Source organism: Astatotilapia calliptera, chromosome 5 (assembly GCF_964374335.1).
Source record: "Astatotilapia calliptera chromosome 5, fAstCal68.1, whole genome shotgun sequence".
Taxonomy (NCBI): Eukaryota; Metazoa; Chordata; class Actinopteri; order Cichliformes; family Cichlidae; genus Astatotilapia; species Astatotilapia calliptera.
Window position 1 is genome coordinate 29,847,890 of NC_137426.1, and position 25,267 is coordinate 29,873,156.

The 25,267-nt window shown below is 43.0% G+C and overlaps 1 protein-coding gene across 4 annotated transcripts in view; it reads right to left on the reverse strand.

Annotated features, from left to right (window-relative positions):
* Positions 1-25,267, reverse strand: part of cdh4 (cadherin 4, type 1, R-cadherin (retinal)) — a 226,758-nt gene that overhangs the window by 74,849 nt on the left and 126,642 nt on the right. For all 4 annotated transcript variants that reach the window (XR_013909314.1, XM_026168752.2, XM_080302057.1 and 1 more), the window contains one exon: positions 11,593-11,819. Coding sequence is in view for 3 of the 4 variants with exons in the window: in XM_026168752.2 (XP_026024537.2) it covers positions 11,593-11,819 (227 nt within the window). In the remaining variant the exon portion in view is untranslated. The remainder of the gene's footprint in view (positions 1-11,592; positions 11,820-25,267) is intronic.

Sequence of the window (25,267 nt, forward strand, 5' to 3'; positions counted from 1 at the left end):
TAGGAGAGTGATGGAGGCAGGCACTGGGAAATATAAATAAACATCCCTATGAATGCGGCTGCATCACAATTCCTGCCTTTGGCATGACACCTGAGCCTGCCCAAGTCCTCAGCTTCTGCCTCAGAAAGTGAGATTTCCCCCCAGGCTGCATAGCTGGGTTTTGTCCATAGAGCTGCTGTGCTTTGTCTGCATCCCAGCACAGATTTTTGCAGACAGACATGCTTTCCTCCCATCCCTGTCCTCCCATGCAACACTTTGCCCAGACACAACTCTGTCATCAAATCAAATAGTAAAGCACCCTTTTGTCTTTGTTTTTTTTTAATCATTATTTTCGTGTTGTTGAGAACAGTCGCTAGCGACTAAATCATGTCTATGCTCTGGACTAGTATTCTGTTTCTCAGAGAGTGTGTGTTCTCTTATTTTTGATGCACTTTCAAACATCATACAGACCACAGTGGTGAGGACAAGTTGTACATTGCAGTGCATGGGCGAAGACACCCCACCACACTGCACTGACCTCCCCCAGCTATGGCTGCAGAGAGAAGATTGTGTTCTTACTCATCTTGCCTGGTGAAATAAGGGTTAGAAGGGTGTGTAAAAGACAGTGTTTTTCCCCGGATCCTCTATGGTGTCCTCCTGTGTAATATGGCTATATTTCTGTAATCCACCTATAATCCTATTGTTGTCTCTGCACCCCGCGTACACACACACATTCACTGGCAGTGTGTCGCTGTCACCTGAAGCACAGTGGAAATCCTCCCGCTCGTCCCACCTGGAATACACACAACACAGTGGCACAGGGACGTGTGCGCACGAGCAAACAGACGAGTTACCACGCCAAACGCAGGCCGGCAGTTCATCCTATCAGTGCACATCTGCTTTCCCTGCGAGGGAGGCAGACTGTAAGCTACACCCGAACAAACACAGTGAACATTTTTCATCTTTTGTTTTAACTCTTCCCTCATTCACAGCTCAGAGAACTGGACCGTAAGCTCAAGCTCAGGCTCTGAGGCAGCAGGGGCTGAGGGTTTAGCCGGAACGCCACGTAGGGGAAGCGGGGCAACCAGGGGTGAATGGTTAGGGGACAGAAAGAAGAACGAGGGGACCAGATGTGTTTCCCAGATAAGATGGCTCTCATTCTAGCTTCACTCATCCAAAACACTCACAGGTACCAACTGGCGCAGTGGAGGCAGCGTGTGCCAGGCCCATCCACGGTAGGCAGGTGGAATTAGTCTCTGTCTGTGAATTTGAGAGTTTTTCTGTGGCTGAGTGTGTTAGCAAATGTCTGTTAAAAACAAAAACAAGGGAAAATAAGCCGGCATATCAACATGACAAACATACAACAGAAAAAAAGCCCGACTCTCCAAACGGAATGATGATGATTGAGAATATTTATACAGGCGTATACGGTCAGTTATGACATGTGCCATAGTTCATCCTCAGCTATGTTCAGTTTGGTTTGCTGCTCCTATGATAAAACCCTTATCTGCTTTCCCGGCTATCAGCAGAAAACACAATAAATGAATGGATACTCTTTATCGATCTGCCTACTGATGATAACAAGGTTGAAGAATTCCAATCGGTCGGGCCTCAACATTCCTTGGAAGGAATGAAGAAGTGAATAAGAGATACAGTCAGGCAGAGTGACAAACAACCAAAGGGAGATATCCTTTATTGTAAGCCTGCTTGTGGATGATATCAGTATAGTGGCTGCATGTGACTGTCATTTTCAAACAGCATAGCAGATGACAGGCTGCTGGCATCCTGACAGACCCGAAATTACAAAGAAAAACTGGAACACGCTCTCGGTGGGCTTGCATGGAACTAGGTGCACATTAGGTTTGGGATTTTTCTTTTTTGGTCTGAATAGTGAGTTCAGTCATGCCTGTGCGCACATATGGAGAATTGTGTGTCCCAGCCTTAATGCAATGTGCAATGCATGTGTGCACATGGGCAATTGTGTAAAAATAATGCATGAACATATGTGCGTGGTGAGTTGTCTGTGAGTTTGCACGTCTCAGTGTGTGTGATTGTGCGCTCGAACACATAACAAGGAGTCAGTTAGTGTGCCTCTGATGTGCCGGAGGCTCCTGAAACCCAAAGGCATGCAGGGCCAGCTGGCACCTCTCTGCTCCCAGGCATGTTTCGTGTTGCTGGGGCAGTCTTCAAGCCCGCAGTCCCTGAGCCCTGAAGCTGACATCTGGAGGTTATCAGTCTGACAAACAGGCAGAGCCATACAATAAGCGTGTGTGCTCACTGATATATCTGCTCTGAAACATTTGATTCAGACCTTTTGATTTTTTTTACTGCAGCAGTTTCCCTTCTAGTTTCATTAATACAAAAAGACATCAGAGCGCTAGTCTCCAATAAGACGAATGTTCTTTGACATCTTTTATCAAAACCTAAATTGAAGAAAAAAAGACATTTAAAAATAAAACTTTCCATCTAAAAAAAAAAGAGAAAAGAAAACAAAAGTTGAAATTTTAGTTGTTTCTCTTTGACTGTTGAGAGTTGCAGCTTTCCAGGGTGGACTGTCAACATCATCAGGCTTTAATCACAAAGTTAAAGCAGAATGAAAAAAAAAAAGCAGGCATCCAACCCTGACGCTGTTTTCAATGACCGCTGGACCCCAGGGTCCTACGTTCCAACCTGCTCTCGGCATTCGCTGTAATCTACCTTGAACAGGTGAGGCTTTCTGAGGAGAGTGTGGTTAAAATGCAAATCAAATAAGCACTAAAACCTGTTCCGGCAACCGGTGGACTCCAAATCCAGTGGTGCATAACTGATGGGCTCTAAGCTGGTGGAGAAGGCAAACCAACGTGCCATGAAATCAGTATGAGTTGGAGAGCACTCAACGAGAGGCCCTACCTGTGTGTGGTGCGATAGCTTGAGTACATAAACACAGCGGAAAGGGCTTTCAGGCCAAAGATGCTCTATACTTCAATTGCTCCGGTATTGTACACTGGGAAAATTAAATGCTAAAACTAACGGGTGGAGCACATTCCTGGTATGATAATTTCTGCCTCTGAAACAGAACAGAGATACTAAGGTGGTTATTAAAAGCAAATCAGCGCACTCTCGCTGGTGCTATACAACAAAGAGAGCACAGCAGGAGAAGAAAGCCAAAGTATATTCAGCGATGAAGCCAGATCATCCGAGTGCAGATGAACCAAGAGCACGATTTGTTACACCAGTGCACCTCTCAAAACAAAACGAGCTGGTGTTTGAGGTGTGTGTCTTTTAATCGCCATTGGGATAAACGAGGATATCTCGAGCTCTTTATATTCTTTGCTATTGTTGCCACCGTTTATTATGCAGAGATAGGCTGCGGTTAGGTGATGTGATTATGATAACCTCTTTTTCTAAAATAACTATTGACTTTCAGAACAAAGCCATGGGCTCAGATAACAACTGCTTTCCTATGTGGGTATTTATTGAGCTAGAATAGGAAAATGGGCCACCCAGTTCAACAGTACTGCTCTGAACTGAGAAGTTTTAACATCAATTCCCAGACATCATGTGAAGTCACGGCACTGAAAACTGTACAGTGTACAGTAATTACACAAGTGCTAAAACCCTAAAGTTCATTTTGACAAAAGAAGCAAAAGAAAAAGAAAGCAAAAGAAGCTGGTGCCACGGATTACACGGCTAAATATACTGCACTGCACTGTGATTAGTATGAAATTGTACATGGTAGTGAACTTACCTGGCAATCTTAAAAAGGTAATTTAAATTATTAAATGAAATCATTGTCTCTGTGAACATGTCAGCGAGTGGGTTCTGCTGCTCTGTCAGGTGACACTGGAGCCGCTAAACATTTTGGCCTTTGTGCCTTGAAATAACAGCCCTCCTTTAACTCTTTCCCTCATGGACGCCTACTAGAAATAAACCTTGTATCTCTTTTCTGAACTCAGCGGTTTCTGTCATATATCAGGCCTGCTTCCAGAACAAAAAGAGTGGGTGTGCGTCAGAACTTTGTGAGGGTAATCTCTGTCTATCCAGCTTAGTAGAGCTACCCTTGGAAAAACCTGGAAACTATTCAAATGGTCATCAAATCAATATATACTGAGGTGTCAAAACCCATTGTTAGGGCACAGGGGCGGTCGTCAGATGTCACCTTTATGGGGAAAAGAGTTAGAAAAACTGCAATTTCTCACAATAGAAAGACTTGTTTGGTTTTGCTTTGTAGCTTCACTTGCTGTTCAAATTCAAATTCAAATTCAAATTTTATTTGTCACGTACACAGTCATACACAGTACGATATGTAGTGAAATGCTTGGACAACTGCTCGTGACCTAAAGAAAACAAAAAAGGAAAAGGCTATGAATAACATAGGAAATAAATATGAAAAATTAAAAAGGGTAAATTTAACTAGGAAAGAATAAAATACAAATTAAGGTTAAAAATGAAATAACTGTACAACACAAATTAGAATGAAGGGTAAATTTAACTGGGAAGGAATAAGATAAAATATATAAATTAAAGTTGAAAATAAAATAACTGTACAACAAAATACACAATATAGAACTATATAAGAATGTATGAAGAAATCTAAATATAAATAAATATATACACAATAACAGCAACTGTACAAGTATTAACCGGAAATGAAGAATATAGTGACCAGTGTTGTGCAAAAAAACAATGTGTGCAAAAACAATGTCCAGAAAGTCCAGTGTGTGTGTAAGAACCATATGTGTGGGTCAGTACTGTGTGGTGGTGTGATTGAGAGACTGTATCGCCTGCGGGAAGAAGCTCCTCCTCAGTCTCTCTGTGTTGGTCTTCAGGGAGCGGAATCGCTTTCCTGACCTCAACAGAGAGAACAGTCTGTTGTTGGGATGGCTGAGGTCCTTCACGATCTTCCTGGCCTTGGTCCAGCACCGCCTGCTGTAGATTGAGTGCAGGTCAGGGAGCTCGGAGCGGATGGTGCGCTCAGCTGACCGCACAACCCTCTGTAGAGCTCGTCTGTCCTGCATGGTGCTGTTCCCGAACCAGGTTAAGATGTTTCCCGCCAGGATGCTCTCTATGGTGCACGAGTGAAAGTTCCTGAGCACCTTGGAGGGCAGTTGGAAGTCTCTCAAGCGTCTGAGGTGGTAGAGACGCTGTCGGGCCTTTTTCACCACGGTGTTGATGTGACAGGACCATGACAGGTCCTGCGTGATGTGAACTCCGAGGTATTTGAAGCTGTCCACTCTCTCCACTGGGCACTCGTTGATGACGGGGGTCTGGTAGTTCCTCTCCTGCTTAGTGCTGAAGTCCACTATCAGCTCCTTTGTCTTACTGACGTTTAGAAGGAGGTTGTTCCTCTGGCACCAGTACTCCAGATTCCTAATCTCCTTCAGGTAGGCCGTCTCGTTGTTATCAGAGATCAGGCCCACCACGACGGTGTCGTCAGCAAACTTGATGATGGTGGTGGAGCTGGTAGTGGCCACACAGTCATATGTGTACAAAGAGTACAGCAGGGGGCTCAGAACACACCCCTGGGGGGCTCCAGTGCTGAGAGTGGTGGAGGCTGAGACATGTCCGCCCATCCTTACTGCCTGTGGTCTGCCAGTTAGGAAGTTGGAGGTCCACTGACACATAGATGAGCTGAGTCCCAGATGCTCCAGCTTGGTGGTGAGTATGGAGGGAATTATGGTGTTAAATGCAGAGCTGTAGTCTATGAAGAGCATTTTAACATAATTCCCCCTTCTAGTGTCCAAGTGAGTGAGTGATGTGTGGAGGAGATGAGAGATGGCATCGTCTGTGGAACGATTTGGACGGTAAGCGAACTGTAGTGGGTCCAGTGTGTCTGGTAGTGAAGAAATGATGAAGTCTCTGACCAGGCGTTCAAAGCACTTCATCACTACTGAGGTGAGGGCTACAGGGCGATAGTCATTGAGAGAAGCAGGGTGGGGTTTCTTCGGGACAGGAACAATGATGGACTCTTTGAAGCATGTGGGGATCACCGACTGAGATAAAGAGATGTTGAATATCTCAGTGAACACAGGAGCTAGCTGGTATGCGCAGTCTCTTAGGATACGACCTGGGATGCCGTCTGGTCCTGCTGCTTTCCTGGTGTTCACTCTTTTGAAGGCTCTCCTTACTTCATGCTCGGAGATGACGAGCACGTTTCCGGTGCTGGCAGTATCTTCCTGTCTGCAGCCGTTAGCGCCGCTAACACTAGCATTGTTGGAGACCTTAGCTGCAGCCTCGAAGCGAGCATAGAAAGTGTTCAGCTCGTCTGCCAGAGTCACGGCCGCGTTCGTCATACCGGTTGTTGGTGCTTTATAGTCCGTTATTGTCCTTAGTCCCCGCCACAGGCTCCTAGAGTCACTCTGTTGGAGTTGTGACTCTAGTTTCCTCCCGTAGCGCTGCTTCGCCTCTTTCACCGCCCTCCGCACGTTATATGACGCGGCTTTGTACGGGTCCATGTCCCCCGTCATGAGTCCCGTGTTGTAGGCAGCGGTGCGGGATCTCAGAGCGTTGCGGATGGTTTTATCCACCCACGGCTTCTGGTTGGGAAACGTTGTGATAGTCTTTGTCTCCACGGTATCATCCGCTAGTTTCCCGATGAATCCCACAACCGCTTCCGTAAACACGTTGACGTCATCGTCGGAGCTGTTTCTGAACATGCCCCAGTCTGCGTCATCGAGTGCGTCCTGTAACGCGGCCACCGATTGATCCGTCCAGCGCGCAACCTTCCTCTGAACCAGAACTTCCTGTTTCAGCCTTTGTTTATATTTTGGCATGAGGAAGATGGCGGCGTGATCAGATTTGCCAAACGGAGGGCGGGATTGTGCCTTGTAGCCGTCCTCGACCGTAGTGTAGCAGTGGTCCAGTGTCCTTTCATCCCTGGTGGGGCAGGTGATGTGTTGATAAAAGTTCGGCGCTGCGCGTTTGAGATTGGCGCTATTAAAGTCCCCCGTCACAATAAGCGCAGCGTCCTGGTGTTGTGTCTGGTGCTGTGTGAGTGCCTCATGCAGCTCGCATAAGGCGGTGACCGTGTCCGCTTGTGGTGGAATATAAACGGCACTTACCGATGTAAATTCCCGAGGTAGATAAAAAGGACGACACATGATGGACAGTAGTTCCAGATTTGGTGTGCAGGAGCGTGTGAGAGGAACAACGTTCGCACTGTTGCACCGGTTGTTGTTCACCATTAAACACACGCCGCCTCCCCTTGACTTCCCCGAGTCCCGTGTCCTGTCCATGCGGTGAACCGAGAAGAACTCGGCCGGCTGGATGGCGTGGTCCGGCACCGCTGGGTTCAGCCTTGTCTCGGTGAAGCAGAGGAGATTGCAGTCCCGAATGTCTCTCTGGAACTTTATCCTGGCCCTGAGGTCGTCAAGCTTGTTCTCCAGTGACTGGACGTTGGCGAGCAGGATGCTAGGCAGAGGTGTGCGGTGTGCACGAGCTCTCAGCCTGTTCCTGACGCCGGCTCGCTTCCCTCTAGGCCGCCGCCGCTTCCCTTTGTTCTCCCTCGAGATCTCACTCGGCCAGCTCGGATCCGGAGTTAAAAACTTCGAATTGTGAGTACATTGTATACCAATAGAAACAACAAACAAACCTAAACCTAAACAAACTGTTTAGGTTTAGGAAAAGATTGATTTGCATTACAATATGTTGTTTTACTCACCCTGCAGACTGAAAAGTGATGCTCACCCATTGTGTTTAAACATAATGCCAAAGGATGCTTTACGAGTATCCATGTGTGACAACTTGGGACTAATAGAGCCATCTCGCTCATGCCTAAACTCAGAATAAAACTAAAAACTAGAGTGCCTATGGGCTCTCAGTCTTGTTGCATAAATTTCTGTGAAACTGCTTCGGGTAACAATAATGTCATTATTTTGTCTCTCACTTAAGTTCTGAGTGTTTCTGCACTAGTTTGCTCGAGCAAGTTTTTGCTTAAAGGAGTGAGACTGGACAGCATGACCTCGCCTGCAGTCAGAGCATCTGCGGGGTTGTGTAACATCACAGGAGGCCACTTTCAAATCAAACTCTGTCAGTTACCTGGGCGAATTCTCTACCTTCTGTCTGTGTGACAGCTAACACTAAAACCCAGATGAGTCCTTTCTGATACCTACTAGTCATAAATAGTAGATGTCAGCGAGGACAAACAAGTATGACGCGTGTGACAAGTACTGAAAATATATCATTTCTTCTTCATATTCTTCTTTTTCTGGCTGCTCCCTTTAACCCTTTAAAGCCTGAACCACAAAATAATTGTCAGAAAATACAAATATTTGAGTGTTTCTTAAGCATTTTCACAAATGTAAAAAAATGAATACATATCTACATCATCATAATAACAATGTTGGTCCAGGATCAACATCGCAACTGACCAGTGAAGTTGTCTGAGAATTCAGTTAGCATTAGCCAAGAAGTTAGCTAATGCTCATAAAAACTATCACTAGCAAACCAACACGAGTAACCTAAATTTGGTTAATGGGAAACCTAACTTGATACTAGCAAATCTATGACATCACAGCAAGATGATCCTGGAACAACACCAACATGGGGGGATATCAGGTACACAACTCACCCCATCCCTAGCATCCCCCTCTGAATACATGGAATTTAAACAGTGAGAAGCATAATCTTTTCCATATTTTTGGTTCCTTAAATGGGAATCCCTTCACCTGTGTGTCTGTTATTCAAAGTTACCCTATTGTACACACCCTATTTTAACAAATACATTTTCCAAGACTATGCTATTGATGAAACAATTATTTACTTTAATTTCTCCTCAGGGCCCAGGAGCAATTTCCCACTCAGGAGACTGGAATTAAATTTTACTGTTGCACTGTTCCACCCGATTTATATCAAGTGAGGAGCAAGTGACAGGAACACATGTAAACACGGCTGCAGCGAAGAATGCACACTGTACTGATTTTCAAATTTCCATGTGATTAGAGAAAACACATTTATTTATTTTTTTGTTCAATTATTGAATCCTTCTCCAGCTCCTCGTTGCAAAGAACATAATTATACGCTCAAACTACATCACCTGGTCTTCGCAGACTCCACCAGAGTGGAACATTAACTCAATCAATGTCAATTATTTCCCAGTCTCCATTATTGCACTGCCAGGAGTGGGCAGAATTTTAATCCCCACTCTGGAATTGCTTTAGCAACATGAGTCTTTGGGCTTTTTGTCATGATTAGAAACATGACTGAACATTAAGCCCAGTGGCATTCAACAAGTAGTGCAGGAAAAACGATAATGGGTTCGTCGCTCAACAAAGTGCAGCCTAGCAGTGGAAGCCGGTAACAGCGGCCATACATTTGCCCCGTCTAGCTTTACAGTCTTTGTTAGCAAATAGGGCCATGTGTCTACTTGTCACGTACAGCGAAGCACTACATCTTTACTGCTGTGCATAAACTGTGATTAAAATCTTACATTAGAGACAGCTGGAAACACAAGATCTTGCTTTTCACCCTCAGCTTAACCAAAGGATAGAAACCTTTATCACAGAGATACTTTGAAATAAAAGTCAAATGAAAAAAAATCTAATGAAAAAAAAGCATATCTGAGCAAAAAATAAACAAATAAAAAAATTGGATTGCAGGCTGATTGCATTTTATTGAGACCAACTCCAGATTCAAATCAGCTTATGAAATCTAAATCCTTTCAGAATATTTTTTATTAAATATAGTGAGGTTTAGCTCTCAACATTTGTAAGCCATTAAAGCTGAAAACTAAAGCAAAGATCTGTAATCACGGTTTATTGGCTGATTAGACTGAACCAACCATGTTAATTTTCACAAGTCTGTTGCTCCAATCTTGAAATTAGACGAGCAGCAGAACATGTTACATGAAATGTTTATTGAACATCTGTTGCACGCATACTTCCACGATTTGTTTTTTTTATAACCTACTTTCTTCACAAGCACTCTACATGCAGAGCTATTAAGTCAATAAAATACATTATTTGTTGGACAATGACACAATTCTTGCAGTTGTGCCCCTGAACATCCCCACAATGGGGTTTAAATCAAACAATCATTTTGGGATTAAAGTGCAGACTTTCAGCGTTAACTCGAGGGGTTTAACAACATTTTTGTTGCATGACCTGTTTCTGAATTACAGCCATTTTTATGCACAATCCTCCCTTTTCAGAGGCTCTAAATTAATTGTACAATTGACTGATTAAGCAGTTTCATGGCCAGATGGGTCCTGCTCCCTTATTATTTCATGGCAAATGAAGCAGACATAATATCTGAAGTTGCTGCAAAGAGCCAAATTTGTATTTTATAGCTTTTTGTGGTGATTTATGTAGGAAGCTCATCATTAGGCTGATATAAAACCCCAAAATAAAATAAACCTATTCGAGAGTTTCCAAACCTGGTGTATTTAAAAGGGCCTCAAAGACAACAGAAGGCAGCTGAAGTGGATGATCGCAGAATTATTTTTGTGGTCAAGAAAAAGAACTTCATAGCCTTTTACAGAGTCAAAAACACCCTTGAGGAAGCAGGTATATGATTTGTAGACTTTGATAGAAACCCCCAAGTGAGTCTCTCAGTTCTGCAAAAAAAGAAAGGTCTGTGCACAAATGAAATGAAGTTTAACTTGTATCAGAATGATGAGAGAAACAGGTCGTGATCCAAAGTGTACTGCATTACTTATCAAACATGATAAACACTGATGATGTGGCTGTTGATAGAAGTAGCAGGATAAACTGTAAAGTGTACAGGACTGTACTCTCTGCTAATGTTCACCCAAATGCTGCAAACTGTTCAGCACTTCATAGTCCAAATGGATAATGACCCAAAGCACACTGCAAAGGTAACACAACCTGAGCTTTGCAAGGCAAAGACATCGGATATTCTTGATCCGTGATCTCATGTCAACCCAAGGAGCTTTTCAGTCTCTAAATACAAAACTAAATGCAGAGACCCACAAACAAGTAAGTGAAGGTGGCTGCAGTAAAAGTCTAGCAGTGCATCTCCAGGGAGGAAACACAGTGTAGTGGTGTCCGTTGGTTCGAGACTTAAAAACAATCCTTATAGTTACAATTATGGTAGCTTGTCCAATTAATCTTGAGCCTCTGTCGCTAGGGAACTATGTACAAAAATGACTGTAACTTTTGAACAATTAATGCAAAATTCTTGTAATACCCCTTGAATTAAAGCTGAAGGTCTTCACTTCAATCACTGTTTGATTTGAAACCCAATGTAGTTATATAGAGAGGCAAAACTGCAAAAATGACATCTTTGTCCATGGCCTTTTTTGTGCCTCTAGAGGTGCAAGAGATAGACAAGAAAGAAGGAAAGAAGGAAAGAAAGAAATGTTGCTATGTTGTTCTTTGCAAGTAATAACTGCTAAAAATAATCACTGGCCAAAAGACACCCATTAAGGCAACTGACAGATTTAGTTTTCACAGCTTACAGGTGCAGCAAGTACCCATTGCTAACTGAATACAGCAGAGTAAAACGGGCCATCCAAATATAAAAGTTTACTCAAGCCCAACACCTTTCACCTTTGTTTTGTCCTGTTTCGTTCTCTTTTGTTTTTGTCAATAGTCAATCTTGTGATAATAACCCACTTCATTAGCCAGTGTAATAGAAGGTTATGATCCTGTATTTGTCTTTGCAGATTCTTATTACCTTTGTGAATGGCGAAGGATGTGGATGTCCAGCCAGGGCCAGTTTAACAGTGGTCTCCCAGATGTGTGGGTCATGGAGCCCCCGGGCTGTTACCATGAACTGGACAGGCTCTGACAGGTTGCCCACCTCCTGCTCGGCATACACAGTCCCATCGGGCCGCACGCTAAAGTTGGGGTCGCTGCTGACGAAGCCGACCTCTCTGTTGCGCTGGCAGTCCTCAAACTTTACTGCGGAGGAAATGCAAAAGAGGTGCAGAATTAGCAAGCAGCACAGTGAGATTTACTCCAAAAAAAGTGTTTGCCAATCCTTGACACATCTGGCAGGCTAAAGATTAACCGGCACCCATCAAGATGTATCTTGAAATATTCCTCCTGCTGTCACTTCTGATTCCCTGCTTTGACATCTTCGGCAAAACAAACTGCTTATCTGCTCCTGAACTGGAACACATGGGGAAGAGGGGAGCCTAATTCTTCTTCATATTCTTTTTCCAAACTACGCAATGTCAAAATAGCATTTCCCTCTGCTTCTACAGGGGGAAACGGGAGGATGAGGTCGAGATACATTAAGCTGACTAGACTGAGTGAAATGCTCACGTGGAGCAAGGCTCTTTAATGACATTTGGTGGGTTCTGCTTCACTGAGACAAAAGAAAGGGAGCTTATGTTTGCACGCACACGCACAAGCTACTATCCCTGCATTCAGAGTAATGTACCAATGTGCATTATGGGAGGCTGGATGGGATGTTGGGGTGTTTACATATGTAAATGCTTGGCGCAGATCAGATGGAGACACAGAGAAGAGATGCTACTGGGTTGCTGAGTGCATGTGCGGATTCTCCAGTGACAGCTGACATGAATATGCCATTATACTACACAAAACACAAAGAGAAACCAACAGACATAACAGTTTGGAAAATCCTTTCATTCCATTGCCAAATTCAATTAACACTCAAGGCACCAATTCCACTTGATTCACAGCATGATGCAATGACACCAAAAGTGAGAATGACTGATTATTATTTTCAACATGTCTATTACTTTATCACACGTGTGTGCGCACACACACACACACACACACACACACACACACACACACACACACACACACACACACACGCCATCCTTTGTCTCTCTTTACCCCCGAGTTGAAATGCATGTGCTATGATGTTATCAGCAAAACTCTGGCTGTTGATAACAAGACAAATTGATTTCATAAATCACCCAGGGAACAGATCATCTGTTATGAGCAGTGGCAGTGCGATTTCTCAAAAATCCAGCATGAAGAATTCTGCACAGCAAGCTTTTTATCAAGCCATCTATTTAATTTATCGCCCAGCATCCTGTCAAAAGCAGCTCCCAAACAACAGGCTAATAAAGCATGAGATCTACTGAGCCACTGCAGCTTAGCATCACACAAATGAGGCCGCTTGTTTTAAACCTCTGAGTAATTGCACGCGTAATGGGACGGACGGTAAACACAGTTTTGACAATGTGTGCATCTGTCTATGTTGGCAAATGCAATCCATATTTTCATTAAACACACACACACACACACACACACACACACACACACACACACACCAGTAGAGAACGTTCTTATGTGACTGATAAGCTTTGTTCGAAATGATTGCCTCGCTTTAGGGATCATTTATCAATGCAGGGGATATTTAACATCAGGTTGTGACAATATGACACAGACCTGCTTGAATTGTGCACAGATGAATTGTGATGGCAGACATGTATTATGTAAATGACTTCAATTAGCTTGAACTGAGCAGGCTAATTGTTGTCACTTAGACAGGTCTCTTGTGGTGCAGCTGGAGAAGAGAGAGGCTTAAAGACGCGAGCAGCGCAAGGCACCGCTTATGAATTTGCGCGCGTGCGTGCATGCGTGCGCTCCTTGTGTGTGCGTGCACGTAGGAGTAAGTTCAAAGTGCAGCTAGTATGAGAATGTATGTCCTCAGCTGGTGCATATATTAATTTTGATGTTAATGCAATAAAACCGCTGAGGTCTCTAAGGGTCTGCCTGAATCTGCTGCCTTTTATGCTGCTGTGGTGGTGCCAGTTGGCATGGGAACACACATGTGGTCTGTGAGGCACTGCCATTGTGGAACACTATTAGAGCTGTATCTTTGATTCTTTTTCGGGGGCATCGGGCCAGCTCTCAGTTTGCCATTCAACGCTGTGTACCCGCTTGGGGCTGGAACTATGACCCTGATTCCTGACACATCTACTAAGTGTGGAGATATTCATAAACGGTTTTCTATTCATTAAAATTCCTGTTCACAAAGCACATTCAAATCAGGTGGTGGGATCTGATCTGCCACGCTGTTAAAATAGAGATGAAAGCGGCAGCAAAGAGACAACGCTGCAACTAGATAGTGATAGTGAAACTCAGTGTGTGTGTATGTGTGGCTGAGTGAGAGAGATTGTATCATAAAAGCAGAGGGGGGAGAGGAAGATACTGTAGCATGCTAGAAAAAGGAAGATGGAGATATTTAGCAAAATAAAGAAAATAAACCCCCAGTCGGAGCAGTTTTCACAGCTCCTAAAAGAAATCGTTAGTTTTTAAGACAAAAAGAGTTAATGTTGCATGTAATTTACTTTGTCATTTTACGCTCGGAAAACAGCAGCATCCCTTTGTATGAAAAATTGGACTCCAGACAAATAAATGTAAAAGAGGCTCGAGGCTGTTTTCTTAGTTTGATGACCCTGAAACACTATTAATTAAAGAAAACCTACATATTTACAGCAGACACAATCAATGCTGATTTTAGATCAGCTTATGTGGAGCACCGGGGTTGAGTGGAGGAGATAGAGGAGACGACTATAATAATGCACAACACAAATGGGCAATGACACTGATGGGTTTTGGCTAATGCACTCTGTTAGACTCTGTTGGACATCTGGTAGCGCCGCTTCAAACAGCCCCAACACAGGAGCTGCAAATCAGCGAGCAAAAGAAAACTGCAGGAAAGGGACAATTTTTGTGCCTTGCTGGTTACAGCAACAACCCTCTGAATCAAAGATCTGTTGCGTCAATTGCCCTTTTTTTCTCTCTGTGTATATGAAAGCATGTGGCCTTGTACTTTGCCTTGCTTCCCTCTACATCAGGGTGTGATAACCACAAGCCCAAGGTTGTGTATGTTTGCCATCTGTACAGTGCGTTCGCTTTTCTTTTCTTTTTCTGTTGGCTTTCTGTGTGAAAACGTTACGCCGTGCATCCCCATGTAAGCTTCTCTGAGTGCATGTGCACAAATTGTGCCTCCCGTATATTTTTAGGGCATCCACAGAGATGTTTGGCAGGCTGCTGAAGTTGGTGTCATTGTGCTCAGCTGCTTTTCTCTAGACTCGCATGGCAGAGAACATGCTGTCCAACAGAGCGGGTGCAGCACAGAAATGGGTAAAACAGAGCAGGCAAGCAGCCGTGACCACCGACCGCTGAGTCCTCCACTCAAACACACACACACACACACACACACACACACACACACACACACACACACACACACACACACACAGGCACTTATGCTCTTTGTCTCTTCCTGCTTGTAGCTCTACCGCAATCCCGCAGAGGAGTCCAATCCAACTCTTGTATGGAAACATTACATGCGCATAATGCGGATGGCAGGTCACTCTGCGCATCCACATGCAACCGCCTACACCGTGTTCACCTGTCGACCGTGAATGCCTCCCCTCACATCCTGTCACCGTCTCCTCCCTCCTGCGCTCCCCTGCAGTCCAGTGTCACAGCTCCTCATTCGCCTTTTCTCATTGTTCTTATTTCCTCTTCGCTGAACCTCCTCTCACTCTTCATCCATTCTCCACTCCCTTCTTGTATTCCCCGCAGACTGAGGTACTTTCTCCCCCGACGCAACGAGGGACAGCCAGTCTGTGCCAATATCCCAGCCAGACATAAAAATGGGCACCGTGGTGGGACAGTTATTACCATTGTTAAAGTGAGCTGAGAGAATGGGGAAAGAAACAACAGAGCTAAAAGGAGGTGCAAAATAAATAAATAAATCACAATAAAGGTCGCGTCAGTGTGAATTAAGCATTTACAAACTTCATAGTTGGGTTTAGAAGTAATTATGACTTTAATGATCCTTTTCTAGAGTCTTTTATAGACGTGCCTTTATGGAAGAACCTTTATTATTTTATTGTCTATCACTGTTGCTTTTAATCTGCACGCCTCAGCCCATATGCACAGCGTTTGCTCCTGATTTGATCTGTGCTGTGCTTGTAATAAATACAGATTTGCAAGAGCATCAAAAAAATAGGCCACTGGCAACAAATGCATCGTGCATAATAGATGGGCCTGACTGCAACATACTGTAAAATACCCCAATGTACACACTTACACTTTTACCCTAAAGAAAATCTCATCTGTGTCACCTGAGACCTACTTGACAGTTTGGTCTGCTGTGTGTAAAGCTAGTAAACAGGCCCAGACTGAGCATATGGTTCTGCTTTTGTTAAGGTGCTGTTCATCACAGTCATGGCAGAGTGCTAAGTAAACACTCCCTCTGGTACCCCACTGTTTTCCTCAAGCCAACAGGAAAATCAACGCCACCCACTCAATTTGCAAATAACAGTATTTTTGCCAGGCTGAGGCTGTGATAGACAGGAGCACAGAGCCCACTGATGAGTAAACGAACACTGGTAAAAACACGGAACATACTGTATGTACGGAGTTGAAAAGCATGCCAACAAATAATAATTTCAGGTCAAAGAAACAGAAGAAGACGGAGGCCTATGTAGCTTAAATTGCATGTGCTCGCTGTGAGTGATTAAATAGGCCATGCGTTTATGAGCTGAATTTCGTGACTTTTAATTTTGGCAAAAGTGCAAAACTTCATTTGAAGTGATAGCTTGATTTTTTTTAAATTGCCAGCTAAGCAAAAGGTATAAATGCTAAGATCGCTGAGCATTTGTTTTCAAGTACGCTGATAAAGCAGAGACACTTGCAATAAACTAATTACACTTTTAATGATAAACCGCGTTTGATGCGCCTCCGTGAAATGAAATTCAAGAGGCTTAAACTGCCAGCTAAGAGATTATGCCGTTAAATTCCACATAAGAATCCACTGCTGATACCAATGGCCTCAGAAGGAAAAGAAAAACACACTTCATCCCTAAAAGGTCAGCTCTCAGCACCTAAGAGAAATAGCCTTGTTTTCGGCTTGACTGCTGAGCAATTTTAATTGTTCTCATAGGGAAACTTTTATTGAAACAACCCACAGAGGTGCATGTAATCCTCCAGCATAAGTTAAATATATATATATATATATACGCAAAAGAGAAAGACTGAACTACTAAGGTATTTACCTAAAAGCTAAATTATATCCATCCAGAGTAAGTTACTAGAGAAAAATCCGAGTTGTAATATTCTTTCCACCTACAAGATTCAGGGAATGAGAAAAGTTTACATCGTTCAGTGGGCGGTAAAGTATCTGCAGCGGAACCGACATGATTGGCAAGTAAAGATGCAAAATATATTTTCTGATGTGGTGATTTATCCCTAAAGTGAAGCATCTTGTACATCTGTACTCAAAAACCTGAGGCGCCCCATGCAGTACAACACAACCCTCGAAACTCTTTTTGAAATCCAGCCCACCGTGCCCCCACAGGAATGCTTATAACTAATTCAATTTACATGCTGCTGTTTTTAAAACACTGCAGGTACAATGTGACTTTCCTGAAAAGGCTTCGTTTTTTTTTTTTCCTGCCGCAGTTGGAAATGAATTTCTCTGCCTCTGCAGTTCTCTGTTTTAACAAAAGCCCACACAGTTCCCTCTGACAGCTCGCTCTCACAAAAAGAAACCACAGCGACTCAAGTGTGTGTGTCGCGGTGTGTGCTTATGCGTGAAAGGGAGCCAGCGTGAGAGAGATAAAGAGACAGAGTGAGAGAGAAGAGGGACATCGGAGTGGGAGTGTGCGACATGAGCTCTTTGCATATACGATTATTACCGCTGATGCATAAATGGGTATGGGTGTCGTTGACTGTGTCCCGCAAAGGTGTGAAAGTGCGTGCGTGGGAAGAGCAGGTGCTGTCAACCTGTATTTGTGCCTGTGCTCATGTTTCACTCTTTAAACACGGCATCCCTGTTATCTGCTGCTGCTGCTCTTAGGGAGCTGAACCAAACCTTGTTTCATTCAGAGCACACCGTCTCATCTGCGTGGCCAAAAAACCCGCCCACGACCCCGCCCGCCCTGGTCCCTTCCCCTCTCACCACCACTACACCTTTGCTTATCTTCTGTAACCTCCCACTTCCCACAGGTGTGGAGAAACAGATGTAAAAGAAGGCCTGTCACAATACAGGCTGTGTTTTTAATGCAGCTCTGTAGGTCATGCAACCACACATCCAATCTGGGTGCTGTGTGGGCCACCTGCTCTGCGCTGTTTCAATGATGATGGAGGTTTCCTCACAGATATCTGTTTTCTCCAAACACCGCCTCGCTTGTACGTTAACATTTTGCACGGTTAGCCTCACTTTGCGATGAAGCAGAGCGGGGGCTACCCGCTTAATATCCCAGCATGTCAAAGTGCTGCTACATTCGTTGTCCGGTGAGTTTTGGCAGGGTGAACTCTGGCTAGAGCATTGAGTTTTTGCACATCCGCAGCCCTTCCTCTTATCTTTGCATTAGTCTCCTCTCATGGGCACAGGCATGAGGAGGCTTGAGGAATGAGAAAGGGGAAAAAGGCAAGATAAAGAGGGAGAGTGAGAGCAAAGCAGAGCGGATGCAATTAAAAGACTGGGTCACAGATCGCAGTGCCAGGCGTCAGTGTGATTAATACACCACCATTCAGCCCAGGAGCTTTTCTCCACTGTGGAGATGTGTGGAGACGTGTGTGTGTGTGGGGTTTTGTTTGTGGATTTGGTATTACCTAAGCATGCTGCAGCTAGGGGGCACCAGTAAGTCTCCAGAGGTGTACTGGGATTAACCCTTTCAATGGTTATGCCAAGATAAAAAATTAAAAATAAAAAGATGCCAAGTTGCTGGTGTCGTCAACACTGTGCCGACCGCATTCTCAAGCAGTGCATGTATATAAACCTGTACATAAACTGTTTCAGAAATCCACGATTCACCAATATTTTCTTAGCTGAAATTGTTCATTTTCTACAAACACAAGTAGAGCTACTTTTAAACTAAATACTGCTACCACTGCTAAAAATGATAGTAATTATTACTGCAATGTCCACACAGAAAGGTCCCAGCAGGCCAGTGGATTTTTAGCCATTACTGTGAGGTGATAGTGCTAACCACTGCACCATTGTGCCACCCTCTGTGGGTTCTCTCCAGGTACTCTCACAGTCCAAAGACGTGCTTATTAGGTTAATTGGCGATTCTGAATTGACCACAGGTGTGAATGTGGTTGTCTGGCTCTCTGTGTTAGAGAAACCACCACTCCCATTTCTACCCCCCACTAACCAGCAAGTCTGTCCCTACTGGGTTTCACCAGAAACAAAAAAAGGTCCAGATATTTCTGAACTGCCTAGTGATCATGGATAGTTTTAAATGCTTAGCATATTTAGACTAAACACAGAAATATAATAAGTTCTGGAAATAAATAAATAGATCGATTCCTATTTAGTAAAATTTGCTTTAGTCACTGCTGGATGTCACTTACAGTCTAATTTCTTGGCTTTATGGATGACACAGATGTTTAGTGGCTTTAGTGCGTTTCTTATCTTGAGCGTTACGATCAGCTTCCCCAAAAGGTTGATTCTGTTCATCTGAACTCTGAACAGAATCAACCTTTTGGGATTTACTTACCTGCATGACTGAGCATGCATCAAGATTTTAGGATCAGCTACTTCTTGTCTTTCTTTGTTTTTACTGGTCTTTAATTCTTTTTCTCACATCAACTTTGATGTCTACACACACCAGGAAACACTTTTTGTGCCTTTCCTGGTTTCCTTCTTGTACTGTTTCAGTTTCTTCAGGTAGAAATTTTTTAGCGGTCAGGCGTCTAACTGAGGTTGGGCAGATGTTTAAATTTCACACTGTTGTGTTTAATGAGCACACACTATCCTCAATTTTTTATTTCTGTTTTTATTTTTTGCACACCTTTTGGCTGACCATCTCATCAGTAGCTTCCCAGTCATTTCAGATCAGACCAAGTCCATGAAATCTGTCTCCCAGTCAATCTACCCTCTGCAGAAAACTTGCATCAAGGCAACAAACAGCGCCTAAAAAATTCCCCCGATTGAGCTATTGGCCCATACCAGAGTGTTATGGTAATGAGAAATGTTCCTTTTTGAACCGCAGCAAGCTGCACAAACATATCAACCGATTCTTTCTTTTATTTCTTTCATCTAGCTCCCACTCACCAGACCTCGCCTTCAAGGCTTTCCTTTCGATTTAGCGTGAGCAGAGAAAGAGCCATGCTTTATCACAGCAATATCGCTTTTAAGGAGGTGAAGTGAAGAAAGTGCCTCAAGGCTACATAGCGTCTGTTATCTCCCGGTACAATATAATAATTGCACATAGCCAAAAGTAAAGGCAGTGGAACCTCAGCTGGGCCTAGTGACAAAGAAGGAAATGTGAGCAAACTAGGGGCAAGGATCACGGGGAAAGAAGAGGCTTCTGGGAAATATCAGTGCTCCTCACTCAACCGGATAACGACGATAATGAAATCCTCAAAGAAGACGTTTTGTCTTGTCTTTCTTTGTGAAATAACATCTATGTAACTGTGGCATCTCTTATCTGGTTAGTTTTAACTGGTCTTCAGCCAGTTTACCTTCAAGCACCTTTTTAAAATAAATAATATAACTACCTCTGCACAAGCCCCCACTTACCTCATCCACTCCCCACCCCCCTTTTCAGTCCCCATAGAAGCCAAAGACTCACTAGGTAATCAGCTTTTAATTCTCTACCTTTTTTTTTAACGTTCTTTCATTTTCTCTCTCTCCCTCTCATCTCTCTCTCTCCACCCTCAACTGCTGACTGAGGCGATCAGCAGCCATTTCTTCTCTGTGGGTCCTTTTTTCTCTCTCTCTCCATCTTTCCCCCTCTTTATTAGCATAAAAGTGTTTGCATCCTTCCCTGGTGATTGTTTAGCTGCTGTGTTCAGCATCTTGATTTGATTCCCTACAACTGCCCTAATTAGCATTACAAATATACACTTAGAAAGAAACAGAAATCTCTGTTAGGCCTGACAGACTAATTTTGGGGAATGGAGGCCAGAGGAAAAGGCAACAGTAAATTTGTGTAATAAAAGGTGTATCAGTACATCTCAATAATGAGGTGTCTCATCCAAGTCTACCGAAACTACACTTTCACCACATTTATGTAAATTAAAGGAGAAGGTGTTTCGCTTAGACTGAATAAAACAGCACATGGAGCAGCTTCCAATGGGAACGCGCTGGATGTTCAATTGTTGTTAAAAAAAAAGGGTGTAATCACAAGAAGAAACTCTGCTCTTATCTTCTCTCTGCACCCTCACTCTACAACAGATCTTGCCTTTTAAAGCCAATGATTAGACTTAAGACAGATCTCCTTCATTATCCACAGCTCTCATCCATTTCTCTCTAATCCTGTTTCCTACTCCAAAGCCCTTGGGGGCAAACGATAGGTCATGGCCAGCCATTAGTCTGCTGCTCCTGTGACCAGGGAGGAAATATTTAGACAAGGAGATCGAGACCCTTTCAAAAGTTAGCTACGCTGACTGCCATCGTAGCTGCCACGCTACGTCGTGCACTTTCTGTTAAAAGAAAGATCTTTGCCATTACAAAAGCAGGTAGCTTTCACCTCGTTCGATCTAAGGAGTGATGGAAACATAGAGCCTAAGATAATAATTGTTCAGCTACTACATGAAACTGGAGAAGGTCATTCTGTGAAAGTAAAACCTGTTTTATATTTAATAAAAACAAACAAACACCCACTTTATATCTTCCTTTTGTCTTTCCAAAGGAAAATAACTCATTGTGTCGCCTTGGTGGACCTGCTAATTTTGGCCATTTTTTCAAGAGCGATGGTATGACATGTCAGCGTTATGACAATATGGTATAACCGTGGTAGGCAGCTGTCTGTCAGCTGTGTGAATTTATATCCACACTGTGACATTTTTCAGTGCAAACAGACACTGTGAAACACCTGACACCTGCCCAAACACAGGGTGGAGAAGCCAAAAATATCTATTAATTACACATGACGCAGCACGGCTTTGGAAAAGGTTTGTGAAATCGGAAAAACAAATTTTTCCCTGGCAATAGTACAGATGTCAGCTGCCTTTTTTTCAGTGGGTTTACTTGTGTTTGAAAAGCTTATGTCGATTCTGGTGCACGGGAATTGAATAATAAGTATCCTCTTGGTCAACCAGCAAACAAATGTGGTTTCTGGTTTTAACCGAGCCTGCAAAGTAAATGTCCCTGATCACAGACACGTGGACTATAAGAGCAAATTGTTGTGAGCTGGGTGCTAATGTTGTCATTATTGAGATAATTGCTTTTTCAGCCAGTAACACTGTGCCATAAGCCTCAGAGATAAAGTCAAAACAGGAATCAATGCTATGCGCTTCAGGCTCAAAGAGAAACCATTTTACGTTTAATGTCAAACCAACAAAGCTGATTCCTCGGAACAGTGTTTCTAAAGGCATACTCGAGTGAAGACCAGTAAAGTTAACACGGAAATAAATAAACAAAAGGAATTTTAGAAAGAAAACACACAAACACAGACAGACTGTAAGTAAATCTATCAGTTAGTCAATAATCTACTTTGTTAAAGTTACAGTATTGATCTTTCTGGCATTTTGTAAGGAGAAATTAGCGTGCAATTAGTTAGTAAGACTGTGTTAGCAAACACAGCTGCCAATTGAGTGTATGCTGGGAACGCTGCTTATGAGAACAACAGAACAGCAAAAGAGCAGGAACAAAGACAATACAGCTGCTGACTGCAAAACCAGAAGCAACAGGCTGAAAGAATAAAACCACAGAAGCGAGGGAAGCTGCAGAGATGGTTGACTTTGTTTGAGGGTGTGTCACTTTGAGCGACATCGCCGTACACACTCATTTCATCCATTGTTCATATAAAATTACTATCTCGCGCTTTCAATGAAAGCCAGCAGCAAATATACAGTACGCTGCTTCGTAAATAGCGCGGTGGATGATAAAAGCAAGCATTTATGACTAACCACACTGTAGCTAAAGTATTTTATCCTGTGTAATCAACATTTGCACAGTCCCAGTTTGAGCTTGGATTTGCATATGTACTCGAATAAAAAAAAAAAAAAGCTTGAATCTTCCAGAGCACAGCCTTCCTTTAAAATTTAAGTTTCTTTCAACAGCTATTTGCTTTGAAGTCACCCTGGCCTGTTCCAGAAAACTCAATTAAAAACACGACTAATACATTTGCACCTAACATTTTCCACTTTCCTCTTTAAAACGTTTGATGTCCCCGACAGCCCAACGCTGTGCAATAAATGCGGAGATCACAGTGATAGTGACAGGAGAGTTTCAACAAGGACTCTTTCACACTCATTCATTGCTTCAAGTGAAGCTCTGACCTAAAGTGAAATTAAATAATGAAGGATATCAGTGGACTCCTATTGCGCCTTTTTTCCCCACTAGAGAAAGTCAACATGTCTCAAAATCCCATCACAAGAATGGTACAATCCAGCCATAAAAGTACTTTTTCCCCTTAAGTCTGTACTACATTTTTCTGCTGCATGATTTATAAATAATGTAGCCAAGTGTCTTTTTTTCCTCCAGCATTTCCCATATAGGTCCCCTAGTGACAGTTATCAGAGATCTGCAGTGGTCCTCAATATGAGCATAAGAGCTGTCCCTTAGGTGGCCAGTATTAAGCCTCGTCGCTATAGATGTAGAAGGCACAATAGGAAAAAGATGAACCTCTCTTTTCAGCTATCTACTAGGGTGGAATGGGAGGTCGGTCTCCCCGGACCATGGCGCCAAAACCATTATTCTTATCACTGCAGGACAACTCGCCGCAGGTCAGAAAAAAACTCGTCTGAAAGGTCAAATGAGAGTGTCTCAGTGTGTGTGTTTACCTCCTCCCCCGCCTCTCTCGCACTAGACATTTCTGTATTTCTCATTAACTGATAATACATCACTCATGACCTTGTGATAAAAAAACATTAGCTGGAGACAAGTCATTAATCATTAAAGAATCAGGCTGTTTAGGTTATCAGGTGAGAATGGGTATATGCGTTATCACACAAGTAATGGGTATAGGCTTAATTGCTCTTCTTAAGCAGCTCACCATATAGGATGTGGGCTATTCTTGCCTTGCCTGAAAGTGCTTTTGGCTGGCATCAAAAAATCTGCTCCAGGATTGGCCATTTGCAGCAGAAAAAGAGCAGCTCTACTGGTGCTTGTTGGAGAGCCAGTCATATTCCTACTTAGTTACTAACTACTCAGTTACTGCAATTAGCTTTATGGAAAATTAGGGCTGAATGTATCTGACCCACCAAGCAAAAAATCAAAAATACTGTACAATAAATCCAATACCAAAAATATAACAATAAAACTACATTTTATAAATAAGCCATCATGTGTGAGAAGTTGCTCAGCTCGGCTCCAGAGTCTGCAGCTGCGAGATGAGACTCTCTAAAGAGGCAGATGAATGACAAGAAGTAAGTACTGTTTACTTGTGCAGTGTCGAGCTTTTCAAGGACCAAATTCACAAAGCGCTTTACAATACTGAAACTGGTAAACAACAATTAAAATAGTACGAATAGATAAAGCTAAATAAAATCTAGCCTTTAGTTTCATGTGTGTCCACGGATCTTAGGTCCAGTTTGGCATGACAACCTCAAAAGCACAGACACCTTTTGTCTTTAACACAGATCTAATAGACCTCAGAGATCGATGTTTTTAGTAGCTCACTGATATATGGAGGCATTAAAAAGATACAACCAAAATTCAAAACTGGACTGTAATTTTTAAGGGGAGCCGGTGTGTCCCGCTCAGCCTGCTGACTGGATGTTTAGCCGTTCCTAAACTTTGAAAACAAGCAGGACATTTCCAATCGATCTTGGATGGAGTGTTTCTCTTGGACGGATGAAAAAAATGAAATACTAAAAGAGGTTGCCAAATATACTTTGGCATTTGTAAATGCCTGTGGGCGGCCCCGTCCAACAACAGTGTGTGTACAAAATACTGATTTTCTTTTATTGTTAAGTTCAAATATCAAAAATCTTTTTTATTCCCCTGTTTTTTACAAAACCACCAACTCCATCACTGCTGTGCTGTTGTTGTCTTGAACGCTCACTATCAGTGGTAGTGAGCTTTCAGCATGCACCGTACTGCAAAAACACAGAAATGTCATATTTATTTATTTATTTATTAGAAATTTGTAAGTGCTGTGACATCCGAAGTAGATTTTGTAGGTTCCTGAGAGTCAGGAGCTGCACGTGCAGCATAGCTGTAAGTAGGTCATACAGTGGACATGTTTTATCTGTTTATGTTCTCTGCAGCTATAAGCCGAGTCCATTATCTGCTCCTGACTGAACCCTCAGAGTTTTACCTAGCATATCAAAGCCACTGTTTGGCTTTATTGACAATTTTCTTGAGAAATCCTGAGTATCTTTTCGCTTTAGTACATCTTCTGCCTAAGCATTCAAGAGTGCTGCTGTTTAATGGATTATCGCTCTTACAAACAAAACAAAGAAAAAACCTGTGGAGGCAGCTCTGTTTGAACATAAAAAGATGT